The sequence below is a fragment of the Belonocnema kinseyi genome, chromosome 9, assembly GCF_010883055.1.
Source record: "Belonocnema kinseyi isolate 2016_QV_RU_SX_M_011 chromosome 9, B_treatae_v1, whole genome shotgun sequence".
Classification (NCBI taxonomy): domain Eukaryota; kingdom Metazoa; phylum Arthropoda; class Insecta; order Hymenoptera; family Cynipidae; genus Belonocnema; species Belonocnema kinseyi.
Genome location: NC_046665.1, coordinates 86,543,423 through 86,563,397, shown reverse-complemented (window position 1 = coordinate 86,563,397; position 19,975 = coordinate 86,543,423). Strand labels below are relative to the sequence as shown.

The following is a 19,975-nucleotide window of genomic DNA, read 5'->3' as shown; positions in this document are numbered from 1 at the left end:
TTTCCTTTAGACCAGGTGTACATGTGGATCATTTTATGCTTAAACCAAGTATTTGTAATAAACAGACCCCTTTCTAAGCATAGACCAACTAATTTATCTCCGATATAGTTTGTTCTTGGATCCCCAAAATTACCTAATACTCTTTCTGTATCCTGATTTTGGATGCCCACCCAACCGTTCATGTCTCCTAGTATAATTATTATTTCCCCAGGTTCGCAGATGTTTATTGTGTCATTTAAAGTGTCCCAGAAGGCGTCTTTTACTTCTCTAGGATCACTATCAACCGGCGCGTAGCATGCTATAATAAATAGTCTTCTGATTCCTACTTTCATTCTAGCCCACAGCAGTCTGGGAGACACGAAGCCATGGTCTCCGAGATGCTGCTTTGCTCTTTCATTCAAAATGAGACCTACGCCTTGTTTACCATGTGATTCACAGTCTACTCCTGACCATATTCCAAATCCGCCTTTCAACACGCCGTTTTTTATGTCTTTAGTTTCGCATCCCTTTTTCTTTGTTTCGGGAACGCATAAAATATCTAGTTTCTTCACGTCCATAGTTTCACGCAATTCTTTTACCTTGAGATCATTTACTCCCCTAGCATTCCAAACACCTAGTCTCCATTCGTCGCCTGAAACATGACCTTTAGATTTTCAGTGTGCATGCATTTTGTCATTAAAAGTTTCAGTCCTTTCCGAGGCTATTTTGTAGTTTGTATTATTCATTGTTTAGATTATACGCTCAACTAACACCTTTATGCAATAAGTTTATTTTCTGAGTCGAAATTATGTCAAAGTTAAGTATCAAATCGTCATATGGTGGAGATTGTAGTTCTAACGTCAGTCCCACCAAAAATTTCAGTTAATAAGGGAGGGTTGGGAGAGGGGGGGAAGTAGAACTGGAACCGAGAGAGTCGTCTTGGGTTTGGGTTTTCATGCTGAGAAGATCACCAGCCATTCCTTTATAATATTTCATAATTTTAAAAAAGGTTCTATATTTTCTGTTTGAAATCTGCAAAAATCTATATTTTGTTATAAATAAGGCCGTGGGCTATTTGCACCGCAATTTCGGCACGAATAGTCGGATTTTGTCGGTATACGCAAATACTTCATTTAAGTTATTTGAAATAATTTCAAATTTTTAATTAATTTTGAATTCTTTCAAACCTTGAGTTTTTTTCAAAAAGAACAATTCAAATTGTAACGTTCAGAGTTTTTTTTTCAGGTATGAATATTCTGGACTAATTCAAATTCTGGACTAAAACAACATTTTAAATTTAATAAAGTCTTTAATTATGAATGCTATTTTGAAGAAATTTTAAAATTGAAAATAGTTTATAAAGTTTCAATCGAGCCTTTACATTTGTTTAATTATTAATACTTTCCAATTGAAACAATTTAATTTTTAACGTTAACATCTGAAAATTCTTAAATTTTGAACCGATTCCGGATCGCCTTGTAAAATCAATTTTATTATTATACGCTTGTTGATCAATAATGTACAGTTCAATTAAAAAAAAAAACATAATTTATGTTCACAATTGATCAATTAAAAATGTTTTTTTAAATCCAAAATTGTCAATTTCAAATGCTATCAATTAAAATTTTTTTAATTCTTTAAAACTGCATTTTAAAATTCTTTGATTGAAAAATTTACGCATAAAAATTAAAATCCAAACTGGAAAATTTTTTAAGGGAAAGGCTTTCGAATTAAGCATTGTGAACGGAATGATATCATAATTGAAAAAGATAAACATTCATCTGATTATTGAAAAAAAAACTGTTGAAATCAAACTTAAACAGATTTTTTTTATAAAATTTGTAAAAATCCCGGACAAAAAATAAATTCACTGTCATTTCCGGTTTTTCCAAGTCTCATAAAATTCCCGTCCCTCGGTCCAGTTTACTTTTCAACAACTGGTAACAATAGAATGCATAGTTACCTCTTTCATGACGATGAACATGGGCACTTTCGTACCATCTTTACTGGTGTAAAAAACTTGAATAGTCTTGTACAAATTAGGGTTGAAGTCATCTACCTTGATCTCCCGATGCACCTGAGACGAACAGTCAAATAAAATAAAAATTTAGAGACCATAATCTTAATTTAAAAAACAAACCGAAATTATAAAATTTTCTACCGGTGGCTTCATGCTCTTTCCCCTTTTTAAAAGAATTCCTCTTTTTGCCCTGTTTTCAAGAAAATGCAACTATTTTTTGGTAAAAGTTAATTTTTTTAAATGAAAAGGCATCGTTATAGGTCAAAAATTAATTATATCGGTTGAAGATTTAACTAATTTGCTGATAATTCATTTTTTCTCTTCTGTTAAAAATTAATTTTCTTGATAAAATATTGAAATATTCTATTATTTGTTGAAAATTCACGTCATACATTTTTGGTTAGGGATTCATCTTTTTTGGTTGAAAATATAACTAATTGGTTGAGAGTTAAACTACAATATTAAACATTTCTTTTATTGATTGGTACTACAATGAAATACTTTATTGAAAGTGAATTTGTACTTGGTTGAAATTCAACTTCTAAATTGAAAATGCAACTGTTTTGTCGAGAATTTTTATTTTTGGTTTGAAAATTCCACAATTTGCAGAAAAGTTTTTCGCTGTTGGTAGAAAATTAAAATCTTTTGTTTGGAAAATTTTCTTTCTTTCATTTAATGTTGGAAATTGATCGCTTTTAGTTAAAAATTCAACGATTTTGATTAAAATTCAACTATTTTGTTCAACATTAAATTATATTGTATAAAATTTGTCTTTTTCGTTTGTAAATACAACTGTGAAGAAAACTCCTCTTTTTGCCTTGAAAATTCTATTATTTAGGTTCAAAATTTAACTTTTTTGGGGAAAATGAGTCTTTTTGGTTTAAAAATTCTATTATTTTTGTTACAAAATTCTACTATATTGAGTTAAAATTTAACTTTTTGCTGGAAAATTTGTATTTTTTCGGAGAAAATTTAATTACTTTGTAGATAATTCACCTTTTTTGTTAAAAATGAATTTTGTTAGCTGAGAATTTAACTATTTAATTGTAAATTAGTTCTTTTTTTGGTGATACTAAATTTTTTGAACTGAAAATTAACTGATTCCATTTAATGTTGGAAATTGATCGCTTTTAGTTGTAAATTCAACGATTTTTATTAAAATTCAACTATTTTGTTCAAAATTCAATTTTACTGTATAAAATTCGTCTTTTTGATTTTGGAAATTCAACGGTGTGGAAAATTTCTCTTTTTGCCTTGAAAATTCTATTATTTAGGTTGAAAATTTAACTTTTTTGTATAAAATTCGTCTTTTTGGTTTGGAAATTCTATTATTTTTGTTAGAAAATTATACTATATTTAGTTAAAATTGAACTTTTTGCCGAAAAATTCGTATTTTTCCGTAGAAAATGTAATTACTTTGTAGATAATTCACCTTTTTTTGTTAAAAATTAATTCTGTTAACTGAGAATTTAACTATTTAACTGCAAATGAGTTATTTTTTGGTTGATACTAAATTTTTTGTACTGAAAATTAAGCGATTCCATTGAATGTTGGAAATTGATCTTTTTTAGTTGAAAATTCAACGATTTTGATTAATATTCTAATATTTTGTTCAAAATGCTTATATTGTATAAAATACGTAATTTTTGTTTGAAAATTCAACTGCGTAGAAAATTGCTCTTTTTGCCTTAAAAATTCTATTATTTAGGTTGAAAATTGTCTCTTTGGTTGGAAAATTCTTTTATTTTTGTTAGAAAATTCCACTATATTCGGTTAAAATTGAACTTTTTGCTGCATAATTCGTATTTTTTCGTAGAAAATTTTATTATTTTGTAGATAATTCGCCTTTTTTGTGTTGAAAATTACTTTTATTAACTGATAATTTAACTATTTAATTGTAAACTTAAACATTTTTTTTTAAATTCGTCCCTTTTGCTTAATAATTAACATATATCATATCATTAATATTTTTTTGTTGTGAAAAATTCAACTGATTTGCTGAAAATTCATATTTTTGGTAAAAGCGTAATCTTTTTTGTTTAAAATTTGACCATTTGGTTGTAAATTCACATTTTAGGTAGAAAATTAAAATATTTTGTTAAAAATGTATTATTATCAAATCACAAAAAAACTCCCTGCCTGCTTGGGAATTTTTATTATTTAACTTTTTATTTTTTTGTCCTGATAAGGGTACTGTATGAGTGCCGAAACTTTGGTGTTTATTTTTTACAAATGTTTTTTTTTTTGTGATTTGATAATAATAAAAATGAAAAAGAGAATTGGTTGCTTGCCTTCTCATTTTTCTTTCCTCTTTTTTTATTTTTGTCAAATTAGGAAAATTATCTATTCTTTTTTGAAGTAAAAAGTGTTTTTCTCTACATGTTTTTTTTTTTAAATTTCAACAGAAACATTTTATGGTGGTTGTTCAAATTTGGTTGTTAGATTCTTGGATTTCAAATTGAATTCTAATCTCATTTGACTTTCTTTAATTTAAAAAACTCAGCGCTCAACATGGACATTTTGAACTTTATAATTGTAACTATTTAAAGTTATAAAAATTATTAATTTACTTATTTATCAGTTTAAGATAGCTTAATTTTTATCCTTTTTATTTTAAACTTCATTCTTAATTTCAAATATTTCTTTAGAATTATTATTCATTTTTGTAACTTCGCAATAAAATATTTTTCAATTTGAAATTATTTATTTGTTTAAACCTTTAACTAAAAATTGGACAATTTTAAGATATTAAATTGAAAATTAATATGAATAATGCAAAGCAGGATTGCTGCTACATGTTTCCATTTTGTGAAATTGTACAATTTTAAGCTTTTCAATGCAAAATTGGTTTGTGTTTACATATAGAATTATAAAATTAAAAAGAATCAAGGCTTTTAATATGAAATTTTGGGTTATTTAATATCCTCAATATTGTCAAATTTAAAATTCAAAATTCCCAAAATTAATTCAAGAAAACATCTAGTTTCAAAAACTCAAAGATTAAACTGTTAGAATGGCCCATTCAAAAATATAAGTTTACATTCAAGTTATAAAAACGACTGATTTTAGAACCTTAAAAGTTTAATTAATCAAAATACTTTAAAAAATGATATGCTTTCTAATTGGAACCTTCCCAAAAATTACAAAACGCGCGAATTATAAAATAAAGCAAAACTCCCGGTGTAATATTTTTCTTCCGGCTTTATAGGGGAAGATTTTAAAGTTTTGATAGGCTACAAAACATTGTTTTTACGGCGCATAGCGCCTGCTTTGAATTGATATGAAATAATACCTTGGGAGCATCATCTTTCTTGAGATCCATCGTGTATATGATTCCTGGTGTCAAGAACGACGTGAACTGGTAGAATATCTCCGAGTACTTTTTATCGCCAGAAAATCCTGCGACAGTTCCAACATCAAGTGGAAAAGTTCTGACCAATTCCCCGGATTTTAAGCTATGCAATTGCAGAACATCCTAAGAAGAAAAGATTATTGCTTTGCCAATTTTTCTTTTCAAAGGAAATTTTAATTCTCTCGATATATACCTTAACATCCTGGATGTAACTAACAACAAATTTATCAGTATCTACAGCCATCGCCCAATCCAGAACATTATGAGAATGCTCGGGCAACAAATCAGTCCACTTGTCCTCCGCGAAGTTCAGTAAGTCTATGGCTATCAGCTTATAATTAGGCGCATTTTTATTCGTTCGGAATATTGCCTTTGTACCATCGTTTGTTATGTACTAAAAAAAAAAAAACAAATACAAAAAAAAAAGAAGAATGAAATTGAAAAAATATAGAAATGGCGAAAATTTATAAACGATTGAAACACATATACTAACATCATAGTCTGCCTCCATTTTTTCCACAATTGGGGTCAAATTCAATTTACCCTTAATTTCCGCACCAGGTTTTAATTCAGTGAAGAACACTAGATTATCATTGCAGTCTTTCATTGGTGTAACAATCAGCCACTTGCCACAGTCTGATACTTCAGCATTTCTGGAAGTATGAAGAAACTTTACGACCGTGGCCACCTTTTGGCCCTGAAAAGCGGGTCTGACGCATTTTTCTATAGCCTTGTTCGCGCCTCAAATTTTGATCGACTAATTTTTACTTTCACCTCGCTAGCTTTACTTTTTCCCCGCTGATTTTACATTCGCCCCGCTAATTTTACTTTCGCCCCGATAATTTTGTTTTCGCCCCGCTAGCTTTATTTTCGCCCCGCTAATTTTATTTTCGCCCAACAAATTTTACTTTCGCCCGCTAATTTTATTTTCGCCCCGCAAATTTTACTTTCACCCCGCTAATTTTACTTTCGCTCCGCTAATTTTACTTTCGCTCCGCTAATTTTACTTTCGCTCCAATAATTTTACATTCGCCCCGCGAATTTTACTTTTTTCGCATTTTTCTATAGCCTTGTTCGCGCCTCAAATTTTGATCGACTAATTTTTACTTTCACCTCGCTAGCTTTATTTTCGCCCCGCTGATTTTTCATTCGCCCCGCTAATTTTACTTTCGCCCCGATAATTTTGTTTTCGCCCCACTAGCTTTACTTTCGCCCCGCTAATTTTATTTTCGCCCAACAAATTTTATTTTCGCCCCGCAAATTTTACTTTCACCCCGCTAATTTTACTTTCGCTCCGCTAATTTTACTTTCGCTCCAATAATTTTACATTCGCTCCGCGAATTTTACTTTCGCCCTGAAAATTCGGTTTGCGGGAAATATTTTCTACTTTCGCCCCTAATTTCAGGGGCAAAAGGTGGCCATTTCGGTCGAGTGTGGAATAAAATCTAATTTCGCCCCGTGTTGTAGATAGTATTTTTTTCACTCTCGAACGTGTTGACCTTTTGACACTGAAAAGCGGGTCCGACGCATTTTTCTATACTTTTGTTTGCGACTCGAATTCTGATCCACTATTTTTAAAATTTTCATCATCCTAATTTCTGCCAGGAAATATTCATGATTTGTCCCGGTTTATAAGAAATTAAATATCTTTGCGAAATCCACAGTTTTTTCACATATATTATCAATTGCGGAAGTCGATAAATATCAGAAAACCTTTTTGCAAGAAATCGATTGACTTTAGATCATATAATAAGTAGGATAAGGAAATTTTCGTGTCTAATAAAGTAAAATATAATATAATTCAATAAAACATGAAAACATGCAAATTAAAAAATCCAATATTAAACCAATTTTTTAATATATTATTTTAAATATTTTTTAAACCATAATTAATAATTTCGAATTGGAAGCGTGTGAAAATTAAAAAAATATATACGAACGATTCTGGACAATTTAATTTTAAACAAAGCAGTTGAATTTTGTATAATTTCTAAATCTAAGCGCTGAAAATTCAACAATTATAATTCGAATTGGAGAAAAACGAAACTAGTATGATTTTAGATTAAAATTTCGAAAATAGGACAATGTCAAAACGTTAAAAACGGAATAATTTTAAATTCTAATTTCGGAAAAAGGGCCATTTAAAATGCAGAGTCACTGAAATTGTATTAGTAGCTAAAAGCGTTCAAAATTAAAAGCATTCAAAATTAAATAATGAGAAATATAAAACTTTTGAATTTGAATAATTTTAAATTCAAAGCGATTGAAATTTGACAATTTAATATTGAAAACTAAATTGAATGTTTTAAAGTCAAAGCTTCTAAAATTATACAATTTTAAATTATTACATAACGAAATTATAATTTGACATTAAATCACATTAGACAAATATTTCTAAAATAAAAAAATGAATTGAACGAATAAAAAAAAAACCTTCACAATAAATAGCAATTTTAAATAAGGAACTTTATTCCAAACTAAAAAAAAATGTTAGTCCCAAAAATTGAGACATTCAAACTTTTTTATACTTTTTTTATATAATTTCAATTTTTTAAAGTAAATTGAAATCGCTTAAGAATTAATAATTTTAAAATTGCTAATTAGACTTTCCAAAATTCAACGAATTCAATTTTAATGGCAAAATTAAGAAATATATGAAAAGGGAAAATTAAAAATGTAGCTTTCATCATAAAAATTCTGAAATAGTAACCGTATAAAACTAATGAAATTATCCATTTACTAGTGTGTCAATGACAGATAGTTTAATTTTAAACTCATTTTTCAATGTTTTTTATTTCAAGTCTTCCTTTAGAATATTTATTGATACTAGCAATTTTCTAATAAAATATTTTTCAATTTGAAATTATTTTTTTGTTAAAAACTTCCACTAAAAATCGGACAACTTTATGACCTTAAATTGAAAATTAAAAATGAAGATAAAGAATACAAAACAATATTGCTACAATATAATTTCATTTTTTTTTAATTGTACAATTTTAAGCGTTTAAATTCAGAATTGCTTTGTATTTACATCCAAAACTAGTAAATTCAAAACTGAGTATCACAACTTTTGATATAAAATTTGGAAACATTGAATACCGAAATGGGCCTGAAATTTTGAATATTTGAATTTGAAACTACAATATTGTGAAATTTAACATTCAAAACTTCCAAATATTTATCTGAAAATTAATTGAAGAAAAAACTTTAGTTTCAGGGTCTCAAAGATTAAACTGCTTTAGAATTGCACATTTTAAGCAATTCTAAATTCTAATTCCAGCTCAGAATTGGTTAAAAATTGAAAATTCCCTGTTTAAATCCGAAATTTTTATTCTTATTAAAATAATTCCCTGTTAAAATCCATAATTTTTATCCTTTTCGAAAATTCTTTATTTGTAAATTGTTGTATGAATTATAATTTTGTTGTAAAATCCCCTGAATCAATTCATGATTTAATTTTTTTAGAAAATACCTCGTTTCAACACAGAATAACGATTTAGTTTGAAAAATTTAATTTAACATTGAAAATTGTTATTCTGCTGGATAAGTTCCAATTCCAGCTAAGAATTGGACAAAAATTGAAAATTTCAAGTTCCAATACAAAATTTTAATAGTTTAAAAAAATTCTTCGTTTAAACTCAAAAGTAAAATTCTTTTGAAAAAATCCCTGTTGAAATAAATAATATTAATTCTTTTCGAAAATTCTCCATTTCCACTAAGAATTATAATTTTGTTGTAAAATTCCCTGCTCCAATTGATAATTTAAATTTTGTTCAAGAATACCTCGTTTCATCTTAGAATTATAATTTTGCTTAAAAAATTCAATTACCCGTTCAGAATTGTCACTCTCATGGATAAATTCCAATGCCAACGGAAAATTGGTTAAAAATTGAAAAATCCTTGTTCAAACCCGGAATTCTAATAATTTTCGAAAAATTTCCGTTTCAATTAGGAATTAGAATTTTTCTGTAAGACTCCTTGTTTAAATTCGTAATTAAAATTTTTTTTCAATGTTTAAATGTCTTCAACTCAGAGTCAGAATACTTTGGAACAAATTCCTGCTCCAATTCCGAATTTTGTACCTTTTCGAAAATTTCCAGTACTAGCTCGGGATTTGTTCAAATTTGAAAATTCCCATTTCCAAGTCAGAATTATTATTATTCTGAATACATCGCAGTTCCAACAAAAAATGTGTAAAAAATTGAAAATTCCCTTTTCAAATTAAAAATTAAAATACTATATAAAATATTGTTGAAATAAAATGTTGTAATTTTGCCATATTACATAATTTTAGAAAAAATTTGAGTAAGTTTAAGAGACATTCAGAAGTTTTGAGACGATTAAAACCTAATTAAGACTTGTAAAGATTTTTTAAGAATTTTGTCAAATTTGACGAAAATAAAACAAATTTTCTCAGGTTCCTAAGGAGAAGTCAAAATATTTTATTTTAAGAAATTAATTTTAAGAGATTATTTAAAAAGATTTTTAAATATTTAAAAAAATTGTCAAAGAAGAATCTGAAAGTTTTTGGGGTATTTTTTTTTAATTTCACAGAAACTATTTAAATAATTCTGACAAGATTAAAAAAAAAAAGTCCTCATATTCGTATGAAAATTTTTAATAATTTTTGATTTTCAAAAATGAACTTTAGGAAAAAATTAAAAAAGGATTTTAAACATATCAAAAGATTTCCTAAAATGTCTAAAAAGAGATTAGAAGAGTTTTAAGCAAAATGTTTCAAATTGGTAAGTTTACAAAATAAAAACAAATACAAAATTAAGTAAATGCAAGAAATATTTAGCAGAATTGAAGAAATTCAAATTGATTTTAAATTACAAGGATTTTGAAAGTTTTCAAGAGAATAAAAAAAATTGTCCTAAAATTTCTGGGAAAATTTAGAAGGTTATAAGGTAGATAAAAAAAAATTAATGATATTTGAAATTTTTGAGAAAAATTTGAGCCAGTAAAAAATATTTTCAGGAATATAAGACGTTTTAAATAGGTTATAAATATTCGAAAACTGTGAAACATTTTCGAAAATTTAACAAATATTTCTTCATTCTTTCCCGACTTCGAAAAGTCCTGAGCATCTTTTAGAAATACTTGAATTTTTCATAATATTTGGTAAAATTCTATAAAGTAAAAAAACTTCTTTAAAATCTAGATTTTTTTCTGACACGTCGGAAATATTCAAAAATCTTTTTTTAGTCTTCTGAAGAATCTTATGAAAATTATATTTATATACATTTAAAAACAAACTAATAATACTTATTTTCTTGTTCTCAATTCTCATAATTTAATTTCAACATGGATTTATTAAAACACTTCGAAAAATAATTCTCGAATAATTTGAGTGTTGCCAAAGATAAAAAATATTCATTAATGGTCTTTATTTAAGAGTGACTATGCACATGTCAAAATATTTTAGCTTCGTTACAAAGTCTATTTGATTTAAAAAATGTCCCATTTAAGAGTTCGTTATTCCATAAAATTGTAATAGAAAACAATATTTTATAGTAGCAGCACAAATTAGCAAAAAAAAATTGCTGAAAATATAGATTGACCGAATTATCAAATAAATAAATGGTTAAATTCCTATAAATATTTCTATTACTGAAGTTTAAATTTGCCGAAATTTAAGGTTACCTAAAAGAATTAATATCTTATTAATTTATGGTTAATTGAATTGTTTTCCTAATATATAATTTAATAAATAGCTCATAAATGAATAATGAATTAACTATATTCAGCAGTTCGAAATTTGTGAGAATTTAATAATTCCTTTATTTTATAAGTCGGTCTTAAAGTCGGTGAATTTTAGTTTCGGATATTTTAAAATTCGGAATGTTATTTTCTGTCAATTAAAAATCTTCTCTTTGTGTGAAATTTGGGACATTTCATAATTCGGTAATAATATATATTTTCGGCAATTTTTTTCATTAATCTGTGTATTCGTTATTTATTTTTTAAATTATTTTTATATGTGCTGAATATCAATGCAATTTGTGTGTTTGAATTATTTCTATTATGCGGCTTTTTCTTATATTATAAAAATAATAACTAGGTACATTGCTTTCAAGAAAAAATAATTTTAAAGGATTTTTCATTTTTTCTTTGTAATTTTTATGCAATTTTCAACTCTCGTGACACATTTTTTGCATTGGGTAGTACAGTGGAAGCACCCCCCCCCCCTTGAAATATTTTCAAAGTTTTTTAATCTTTGTGAAATATTCAAAATCTTTGTGAAAACTTGCCTATCGTCTTTTTCAAATCCTTGAATCCTTTTTAAGTCTTTGAAATTCGTGAAATCTTTTGTAAATGATCCTTTTAAAAATAACAAAAGCTTTGAAACATTTTGAAATCTTTAGAAATATTTTGCAGCCTATTGAAATCTAGTATATACTCATAAAACCGAGTGGCCAATATTTCGAAAACTGTTTAAAAGCCAAAAATTTATTATTTCAAGATTCTCGTGAGAAATTCAAGAATTCCAGATTTTCAAGGTCGCAGGACACCCTCTCGAAAATAAAAAAAAATGTTCTTTAGGGGAAAAAGGAGACAGGCTCTAAAACCTGAAAGACTTACATTCTCCAGAGAGGATTTTCGGGAAATTCAACAACAAGAACATCCTCTGACTGGGGAGTACCGATCCTGTGATAAAACAATTTTTGATTCTCATTCGAGTTTGTTTCTGATCCATCGGTACTTTTCTGATCCGGATAACGACCGTAGAAAATTCCGAGGTTGTCGTGTGTCCAACTTATGGAAGAATATCTTACTTGTTCCAGAACTTCGGAGTACTTCTCACCTGTAAGAAATATAAAGTTCACGTTAAACCAAGCTCTGAAATTTGTATCACCGAATTCACTCATACCTCCTGGATAGAGTTCTTAAATTCCCAAAAATTTAAGTTCAGGTTATATAACCGAGAATATGCCAGAATTTAGGAGAATTTAAAAGAATTTAAGAGAATTAATGAATTTATGATTTTTAACAATATTTTTATTGTTTAGGTTATATCAATTAATATTAAAATACTAGCCTTTAAAACTTATGATATTTTTACCACAGAATATTTTATAAGCGGAATAAAACAGTGTTTCGTATACAAATTTAAAATTCTCAAATGTATTAATTTATTTCAAAAGAAAAAAAAATCCACATTCAAAGATAAATCTTCAACAAAATAATTGAATTTTTAACATACTAGTAGAATATTCAACCTAAAAAGACAAAATTCCAACGAAAAAGTGTCATAGTTTATATTTTAATCAAAACAGAATGAAATTTATACAACAAAAGAAAAGAATTTCAAAACCAAAGACGAATTACCAAAAAAATAAAATAAAGATTTTTCACTCAAAATATAAATAAAAGCTTATCTAAATTATTGAAATTTCAAATCAGAAAACAAATTTTCTTTACAAAAATTCAATTTTCAAATAAAAATTATGAATGTTCAACCAAAAAATTAATTTTCCAAGAAATTGATGCATTTTTTCGCAAAAAAAAGGAAATTTCAAAATGTAATTTAACTTTGACCCAAGTAGTTGAATTTTCGATCAAAAAAGATTAATTTTCAACAAGATAATTAAAGTTTTAACCAAGGAGATAATTTTTTAACTTAAAATATAAATCTTTAACAAAAAAGTGATTTAACAAAGCAATTCAACCAAATCTTTTAAACAAACTATTTAAATACTCAAGCAAAGAAGAACGATTTTTAACCAAAAAGTTGAATTTTCATACAAAAAATGAAATTTCTTCTATAACAGATGAAGTTTTAAATCAAAAGGATATATTTTCAAACAAATAGTTTAAAAAAATAGATTTTCAATCCGAAAAGACGAATTTTCAACCAAAAAGGATGCCTTTTTAACAAAATTGTTGAATTCTCTAGCAAATAGTAGCATTTTATAAAAAAAATGAAGTTTATCTTAAAGAAGAAGAATTTTGAATTAAAAAACAAATTTGATTTTTCATCCAAAACAGATACCAGTTAACTCAATAACACCAACAATTGAATTTTTCTAACAAAAAAATAAGTTTCTACGAAAAAAATTGAATTTTCAATCCAAAAAGACGAATATTGAGCCCAAACAGGATGAATTTGTAATAAAATAGTTCAATGCTTAACCAAATAGTTGCATTTTTAACAACAAAAAAAAGATCAATTTTGTAATAAAACAGATTAGTTTGTAATAAAAAAACATTTTTTTTTAAAGTGGAACTTTCACCCAGAAAATATTTCAGTTCATTTTTCAACAACAAAATATAAATTTTAAACAAAAAGTAAATTTTCTACGAAATAGTTAAGTTTTCAGGAAAATAGTATAACAGCTTAATTTCTGCTAAAAAGGTAAACTTTGAAATAAAAAATACAAACTTTCAAAAAAAGAGTTAAACTTTCAACCGAGAGTTAACGAAAAAATTCAATTTTCTATTATTTAAAATAAATTCTGAGATTCTCATAAATTCTCAGAGAATTTATTTCTCGGTTATATTATCGGTAAGATTCTCATTCTTGTTACCGTTCTCATAGTAATGTGAGTCCAGGGTGACCGCTTTAATGAAAGAACAAAATTCCCGGTCATTTCCCGGTTTACAAATATTTGTCTCTGTCAATGAAATTTAAAAATCGAACTCTAAAGCCAAACATTTTTCCATTTTTCCACGGCATTTTTGATTTTTAATGCTTAGGCGTACATTTTAATTTAAAGAATTTTATCATGCATTTCTAGAGACCTAAGCAGTTAAAAAATTAGAAGCATAAAAAATCGAAGCTTTTCGATAAAAAAAAAAAAAAACATTTTAACTTGAAATTGTGAATGTAAATTAATCAATGAATTTTAAAATTGAATTTTACTTTCAAGACTTAAAAAGTGAATAATAATTTATTTTACAAGTCGATTCGAAATCAGTTCACAACTTTAGAATTTCCAGATTTTAACGTTAAAAACTAAACTTTTTAGATTGGAAAGTCCTATATTATTTATACAAATGTAAACGCCCGATTAAAACATTATAAACTGTTTTCAAATTTAAAATAACTTCAAAATAATATATTCATAATTAAAGGCTTTGATTAAAATGCATGTATTATCTCAGTTTAAAAGATTCCTTTATTAAACAATTCATTTTGAAAATTTTTAATTAAGAAAAAGAATAAAAAAAGACGAATTTTTAACAAAATAGTTCAATTCTCTATCAAATAGTTGCATTTTTATCCAAAAAATATCAATTTTGTACTAAAACAGATAAATTTGTAATAAAAAACAAATTTTTTTTATAAGTGGAACTTCGATCCAGAAAATATTTCAGTTCATTTTTCAACACCAAAAAACAAATATTAAACAAAAAGTAAATTTTCTATGAAATAGTTAAGTTTTCAGGAAAATAGTATATTATCTTAATTTCTAACCAAACAGTTGCATTTTTATCAAAAAAAGATTTAATTTCGGCTAAAACAGGTAGACTTTAAAATAAAAAAGAGAAACTTAAAAAAAAAGAGTAGAATGTTCAACCAAAAAGTTAACGAAAAAAGGCAAATTTTCTATTAATTAAAATAAATTCTGAGATTTTCATAAATTCTCAGAGAATGTATGTCTCGGTTATATTCTCATTCTCGTTACCGTTCTCAAAGTAATATAACCGGCTCAGAACTCTAATCCTAGAGGAATATGTATGTTCAATCGTACCAGTTTTTGTATTCATAAAATGAATTGTATTCCAATCGGATCCGCTGGCCGACAGTCCGTAGGCAAAGATATTGCCATCCTCGCTGAATTTACTCTGGGCAATAGAAATGGTTCCATCATCGGATAATGCATTAGGATCTAAAAATACTTTTGGTTCTCCATTCAAACTATCTTGCACGTACAGAACACTGAAAATATAAAATAATTCGTTTAATCATATGTTGAAACGATTAGTTGATTTTTCCAGGGTGCAGGCATCGGGCTCACTTCAGAGATTAAAAACAGTGTAAATAGTTATCACAAACTTGAAAAAATAGTGTCAGCATTGGGAATGGTTAAACTACGATGTGCCATCTGGTGAGAAAAATCCGAACTATAAAGAATAGGTGCGATCACGAAGTAGTATAAGGAAACCCCACTCCCGGAAAACTTGGAGGCGTGAATTCGAATTTAGTTAGTTTGCATCGCTCGTAGCGCCTCTTGCGGAGAAATGCGAAACCGAGAACATTCTCAAAATTCTCTGATTTTTCCTTGACTAATTTTTCATTTCAAATTTTTAATATTCAAATACCAGCATTTTAATCTTGTTATACTTTTAATATAGCATATTTTATGAACGGAATAAAACAGTATTTCATATACAAATTTAGAATGATCCAATTTTTAAATTTATTTCAAACCAAAAAATCTCTTTTCTACTATAAAAAATGGCTTTTTAAGAAAATACTGGAATTTTCAACGAGATAATTGAATTTTTTAAATAATAGTTGAATATTCAACCTAAGAAGACAAATTCCCAACGAAAAAGTGTTAGAGTTACAAAAAGAATTTTAAAACCAAAAAGACGAATTTCTAAAAAATACAAATTTTCAGTCAAAAAATAAATAAAAGTTTAATCTAAATTATTGAACCTTTAAGCAAAAAGACAAATTTTCTTTACAAAAATTGAATTTTCAAACAAAAACTATGACTTTTCAGCAAAAAATTAATTTTTCACGAAACTGATGCATTTTTAGCCAACAAATATGAAATTACAAACTAAATAATTATTTTCACCAAAAAAGGCGAATTGTCGACTGAAAAAGATTAATTTAAAAAAAATGGAGAAATGACACTTTCTGTTAAAAAATTAATTTTCAACCGAAAAAAGTATTTTCCACTAAACAGTTAAATTTCCAACCAGACATAAGCCTTCAATCGAGAAAATAAATTGTTAACAATGTAGTTTAACTTTTACTTAAGTAGTTGAATTTTCAATTAAAAAAGACTAATTTTCAACAAAATAATTAAACTTTCAACCAAAGAGATGAATTTCAAATTAAAACATCAATCTTTAACAAAAAAGTGATTTATTAACCAAGAGATTCAACCAGATCTTCCAAACAAATTATGTAAATACTCAAGCAAAGAATGATTTTGAACGAAAAAGTCGCATTTTCATTTTAAAAAATGAAATTTCTTCTGTAATATATAAAGTTTTAAATCAAAAAGATAAATTTCCAGAAAAGTTGAATTTTCTATTGAAAAAGGTTTAAATCGAGTTTTCACGATTAAAATATGTATTTTTGAACAAGAAATAATTCTCTACGAAAAAAATTGAATTTTCAATCCAAAAAGACGAATATTTAGCCCAAAAAGGATTACTTTTTAACAAAATAGTTGCATTCTCTACCAAAAGTTGCATTTCTTTCCAAAAAATATTAAATTTTGTACTAAAACAGATGAATTTGTAAAAAGAAATGTCCAATTTTTTTATAGCTGGAACTTTCATACAGAAAATGTTTTAGTTCATTTTTAACACCAACATAGACATTTTCAGCAAAAAGTAAATTTTCGACGAAATAGTAACATTTTAAAGAAAATACTAGAATTTTCAACCAAAAAGTACGAATTTTTGACAAAAAAATTTAATTTCCAACCAAACAGTTGCATTTTTATCCAAACAAGATGACATTTTTCTTTAAACAGATGGATTTTTAATTAAATAAAAATAAAAACGAATTTTAAAAAGATAGTTGAACTTTCATCCAGAAAATATTTCAGCTCTTTTTTCAATACCCAAATATTATATGTAAACAGTAGAATTTTCAACAAAAAATTATGACTTTTTAACAAACTTGTTGAATTTTCAACTAAATAGTTGCATTTTTATACAAGAGACATGTAATTTCTGCTAAAGCAGGTGAATTTTAAGATCAAAAAGACACGCTTTCAAAAAAAGAGTTGAATTTTTATTCAAGAAAGATGAAATTTCTCCGAAAACAGATGAATTAAACAACAAAAAAGGCTTTTTTAAAATACTTAAATTTTAATCCAAAGAAGATTCCAGTTCACTTTTTAACACCTAAATAAGTATTGTAAACAATTTATAAACAAAATTGATGTCTTTTAGACACAATTATGAAATTTTCAACCAAATAATAAAATTTATAATTAAAAGGATAATTTTCAGAAGAAAGTTGTTGCGAATTTTCAATATTCTAATCTGAAAATATTAACATTTTTAAATTGTTCTATTTTCGAAATTTTAATATTAAATTATTCAGATTCGAGAATATTTAATTCAAGATAAGATTGTTCAACTTTAAACGCTTTTAATTAGAATTAAATGATACAATTTCAACTACTTTCTAATAAAATAAAATAAAATAAAATCAACTTTTAAGTAGTTCCGCTTTCAACCAAGAAGTTCATTTTTGAACTTAAAAACATGAATTTTCAATGATAAACTTAAAAGTTGATATTTCGAAAATAAAATTCAATAAAAATAAAAATTCCTTGGATTTAATTTTTTTTAACTCGATTTTATGCCAAAAACGACGACTTTTAAAAAAAATACATACATACATTTTCTACAAAATAATTTAATTTCAACCAAAGATTAAAAAGCTGTAAGAAAATCCAGATATTTTTGTTGAAAGATCATTCTGTTCTTTTTGGTTACATTTTTAGTTAAGAATTAATTTTTTTAAAGTATTGTATTAATTGAATTTTCAACCAAACAAAAAAATAATAATTTTAATCCAAGAAACAAAATTTGGCTATCAAAAAGGATGAATTTTCAGGGCGAAAGGAAAGTATTTTTTTAGATGACAGTTGAATTGTCAACTAAAAAGTTTATTTTCAATTAGGAAAAATGACTTTTAACAAAAAATTTTAATTTATCCAAAAAATATTAATATTCGAAAAAACAAAATACATTAACCAAAAAACCAATAATCGAAATTTCAACGCAAAAGGACGAATTATTAGAGAAGACCTTCAGATATGAATTTTAAATCCAAAATTTCGGATTTTCTACACAAAAAAGAGGAATTTTCGACAAAAAAAAAAGAGTAGTTTTCATCGAAATACTTAAATTTTCAAAGAAAAACAGTTGAGTTTCAAATAAAAAAAAAAAAATAATAAAAAATCAATTTTCAACAAAACAAAAATTTAAAAACAAAAATATTAAACTTAAACCAAAAACCAAATAGTTGAATTTTCAAGACAAAAGTAGGAATTTTTTTAGAATATAATTAAATTTTCAAGAAAAAAGCTAATTTTAAACTAGGAAAAATAATTTCTACAAAAAAAAATTAATTTTAAGTCCAAACGGACGAATTTTCAACAAAAAAGTCCACTTTTCAATGGAGAAAAGATGACTCACTAAGAAAAAATAGTTCAGTTTTTAAAAAAGAATGAAATTTTCAAGCCAAAAATACGAATTTTTTAGAAGGCAGTTGAATTTTCTACAAAAAAGTTAATTTTCAATCAAGAAAGATGAATTTCCTATAAAAAAAGATGAATTTCGAATTGAAAAGGATGAATTATTTATCCAACTTATTCGAATTTGCCACCAAAACAGACGATTTTTTAATAAAATAGTGGAATTTTTTACTTACAAAGATAATTTTTCAACCAAATAGACGAATACTCAATAAAAAATATTGAACTTTAACCAAAGACTAAATAGTTGAAAATTTAAACGTAAAGAATAAATTTTTTACCAAATAAAGATTTTTTTAAACAATTACATTTTCAATCAAATAGCAGGATTATTAACCAAAAAATATGAATTTGGAACCAAAAATACATTAGTAGACTTTTCAAAAAAAAAAAAAAAAAAAGAATACTTAGAGTACAATAACACTATATGCAAAATTTTAAAGTTTAAAATACAAATTTTATAGGTGATAGTTGAATTTCTAATTGAAAAGAAAGAAATTTGTATCGAAAAATTTTTTATTTTCTACCAAAAAGATCTTTGAACAAAATAGTCAATTTTTTACATATAAACATGAATTTGCAACTAAATCATTGAATTTTCAAAGATAAAAATGTTAAACTTTATTCAAAACTAAGATGTTGCGATTTCCAGCGGAAAAAAAACGATTTTTTAAAATATACAGTTGAATTTTCAATCCAAAAGTAATCAAAATAATTAAATTTTAAATCAAATTGTCAAATTTTTAAACAAACGAAATTATTTCTAAACAAAAAATATAACAGTAGGATTTTCAACCAAAAAGAATGAACTTTTAATGAAAAATAGTTCGATTTTCTTTTTCGGTTCTATTGGAATCTGAAATCTTGAGGGCACCACTAGCGACAAAAGCAATAATATGACCGGCGACATTAGGTAGAAGTCTCATAAGACTCATATAAAAACATTGAAAATTAGTCTCAAACCTTAAAAATAAAAGTAAGAATAGCTCAAATTTGTGATTTCACGAAATCTACACCGGCATGTAGAAACTTCGCAGAAGGAGAAAGAATTTTACATGCAGGAGACCTTCTATTTTGCGTAAAAGAGGTGGAAAATGAAACTTCAGTTTCTATTATTGCATTTTGTTTGCAAACTTCGAATTTAAAAACTCTTGTTGTCTAAATAATAAATTCTTTAATATTTCCTCTAATAAACATTTAAAATGTAATATTAATTAT

At 26.0% G+C, this 19,975-nt stretch overlaps 1 protein-coding gene across 2 annotated transcripts in view; it reads right to left on the bottom strand.

Annotated features, from left to right (window-relative positions):
* The window catches only part of LOC117180016 (prolyl endopeptidase), a 42,162-nt gene that overhangs the window by 16,627 nt on the left and 5,560 nt on the right, over positions 1 to 19,975 (bottom strand). For both annotated transcript variants that reach the window (XM_033372296.1, XM_033372295.1), the window contains exons 5-10: positions 15,050 to 15,237; positions 11,937 to 12,159; positions 5,845 to 6,004; positions 5,545 to 5,745; positions 5,292 to 5,474; positions 1,943 to 2,056 (exon numbers count right to left, since the gene is read on the bottom strand). In XM_033372296.1, the coding sequence (XP_033228187.1) occupies positions 1,943 to 2,056; positions 5,292 to 5,474; positions 5,545 to 5,745; positions 5,845 to 6,004; positions 11,937 to 12,159; positions 15,050 to 15,237 (1,069 nt within the window). The remainder of the gene's footprint in view (positions 1 to 1,942; positions 2,057 to 5,291; positions 5,475 to 5,544; positions 5,746 to 5,844; positions 6,005 to 11,936; positions 12,160 to 15,049; positions 15,238 to 19,975) is intronic.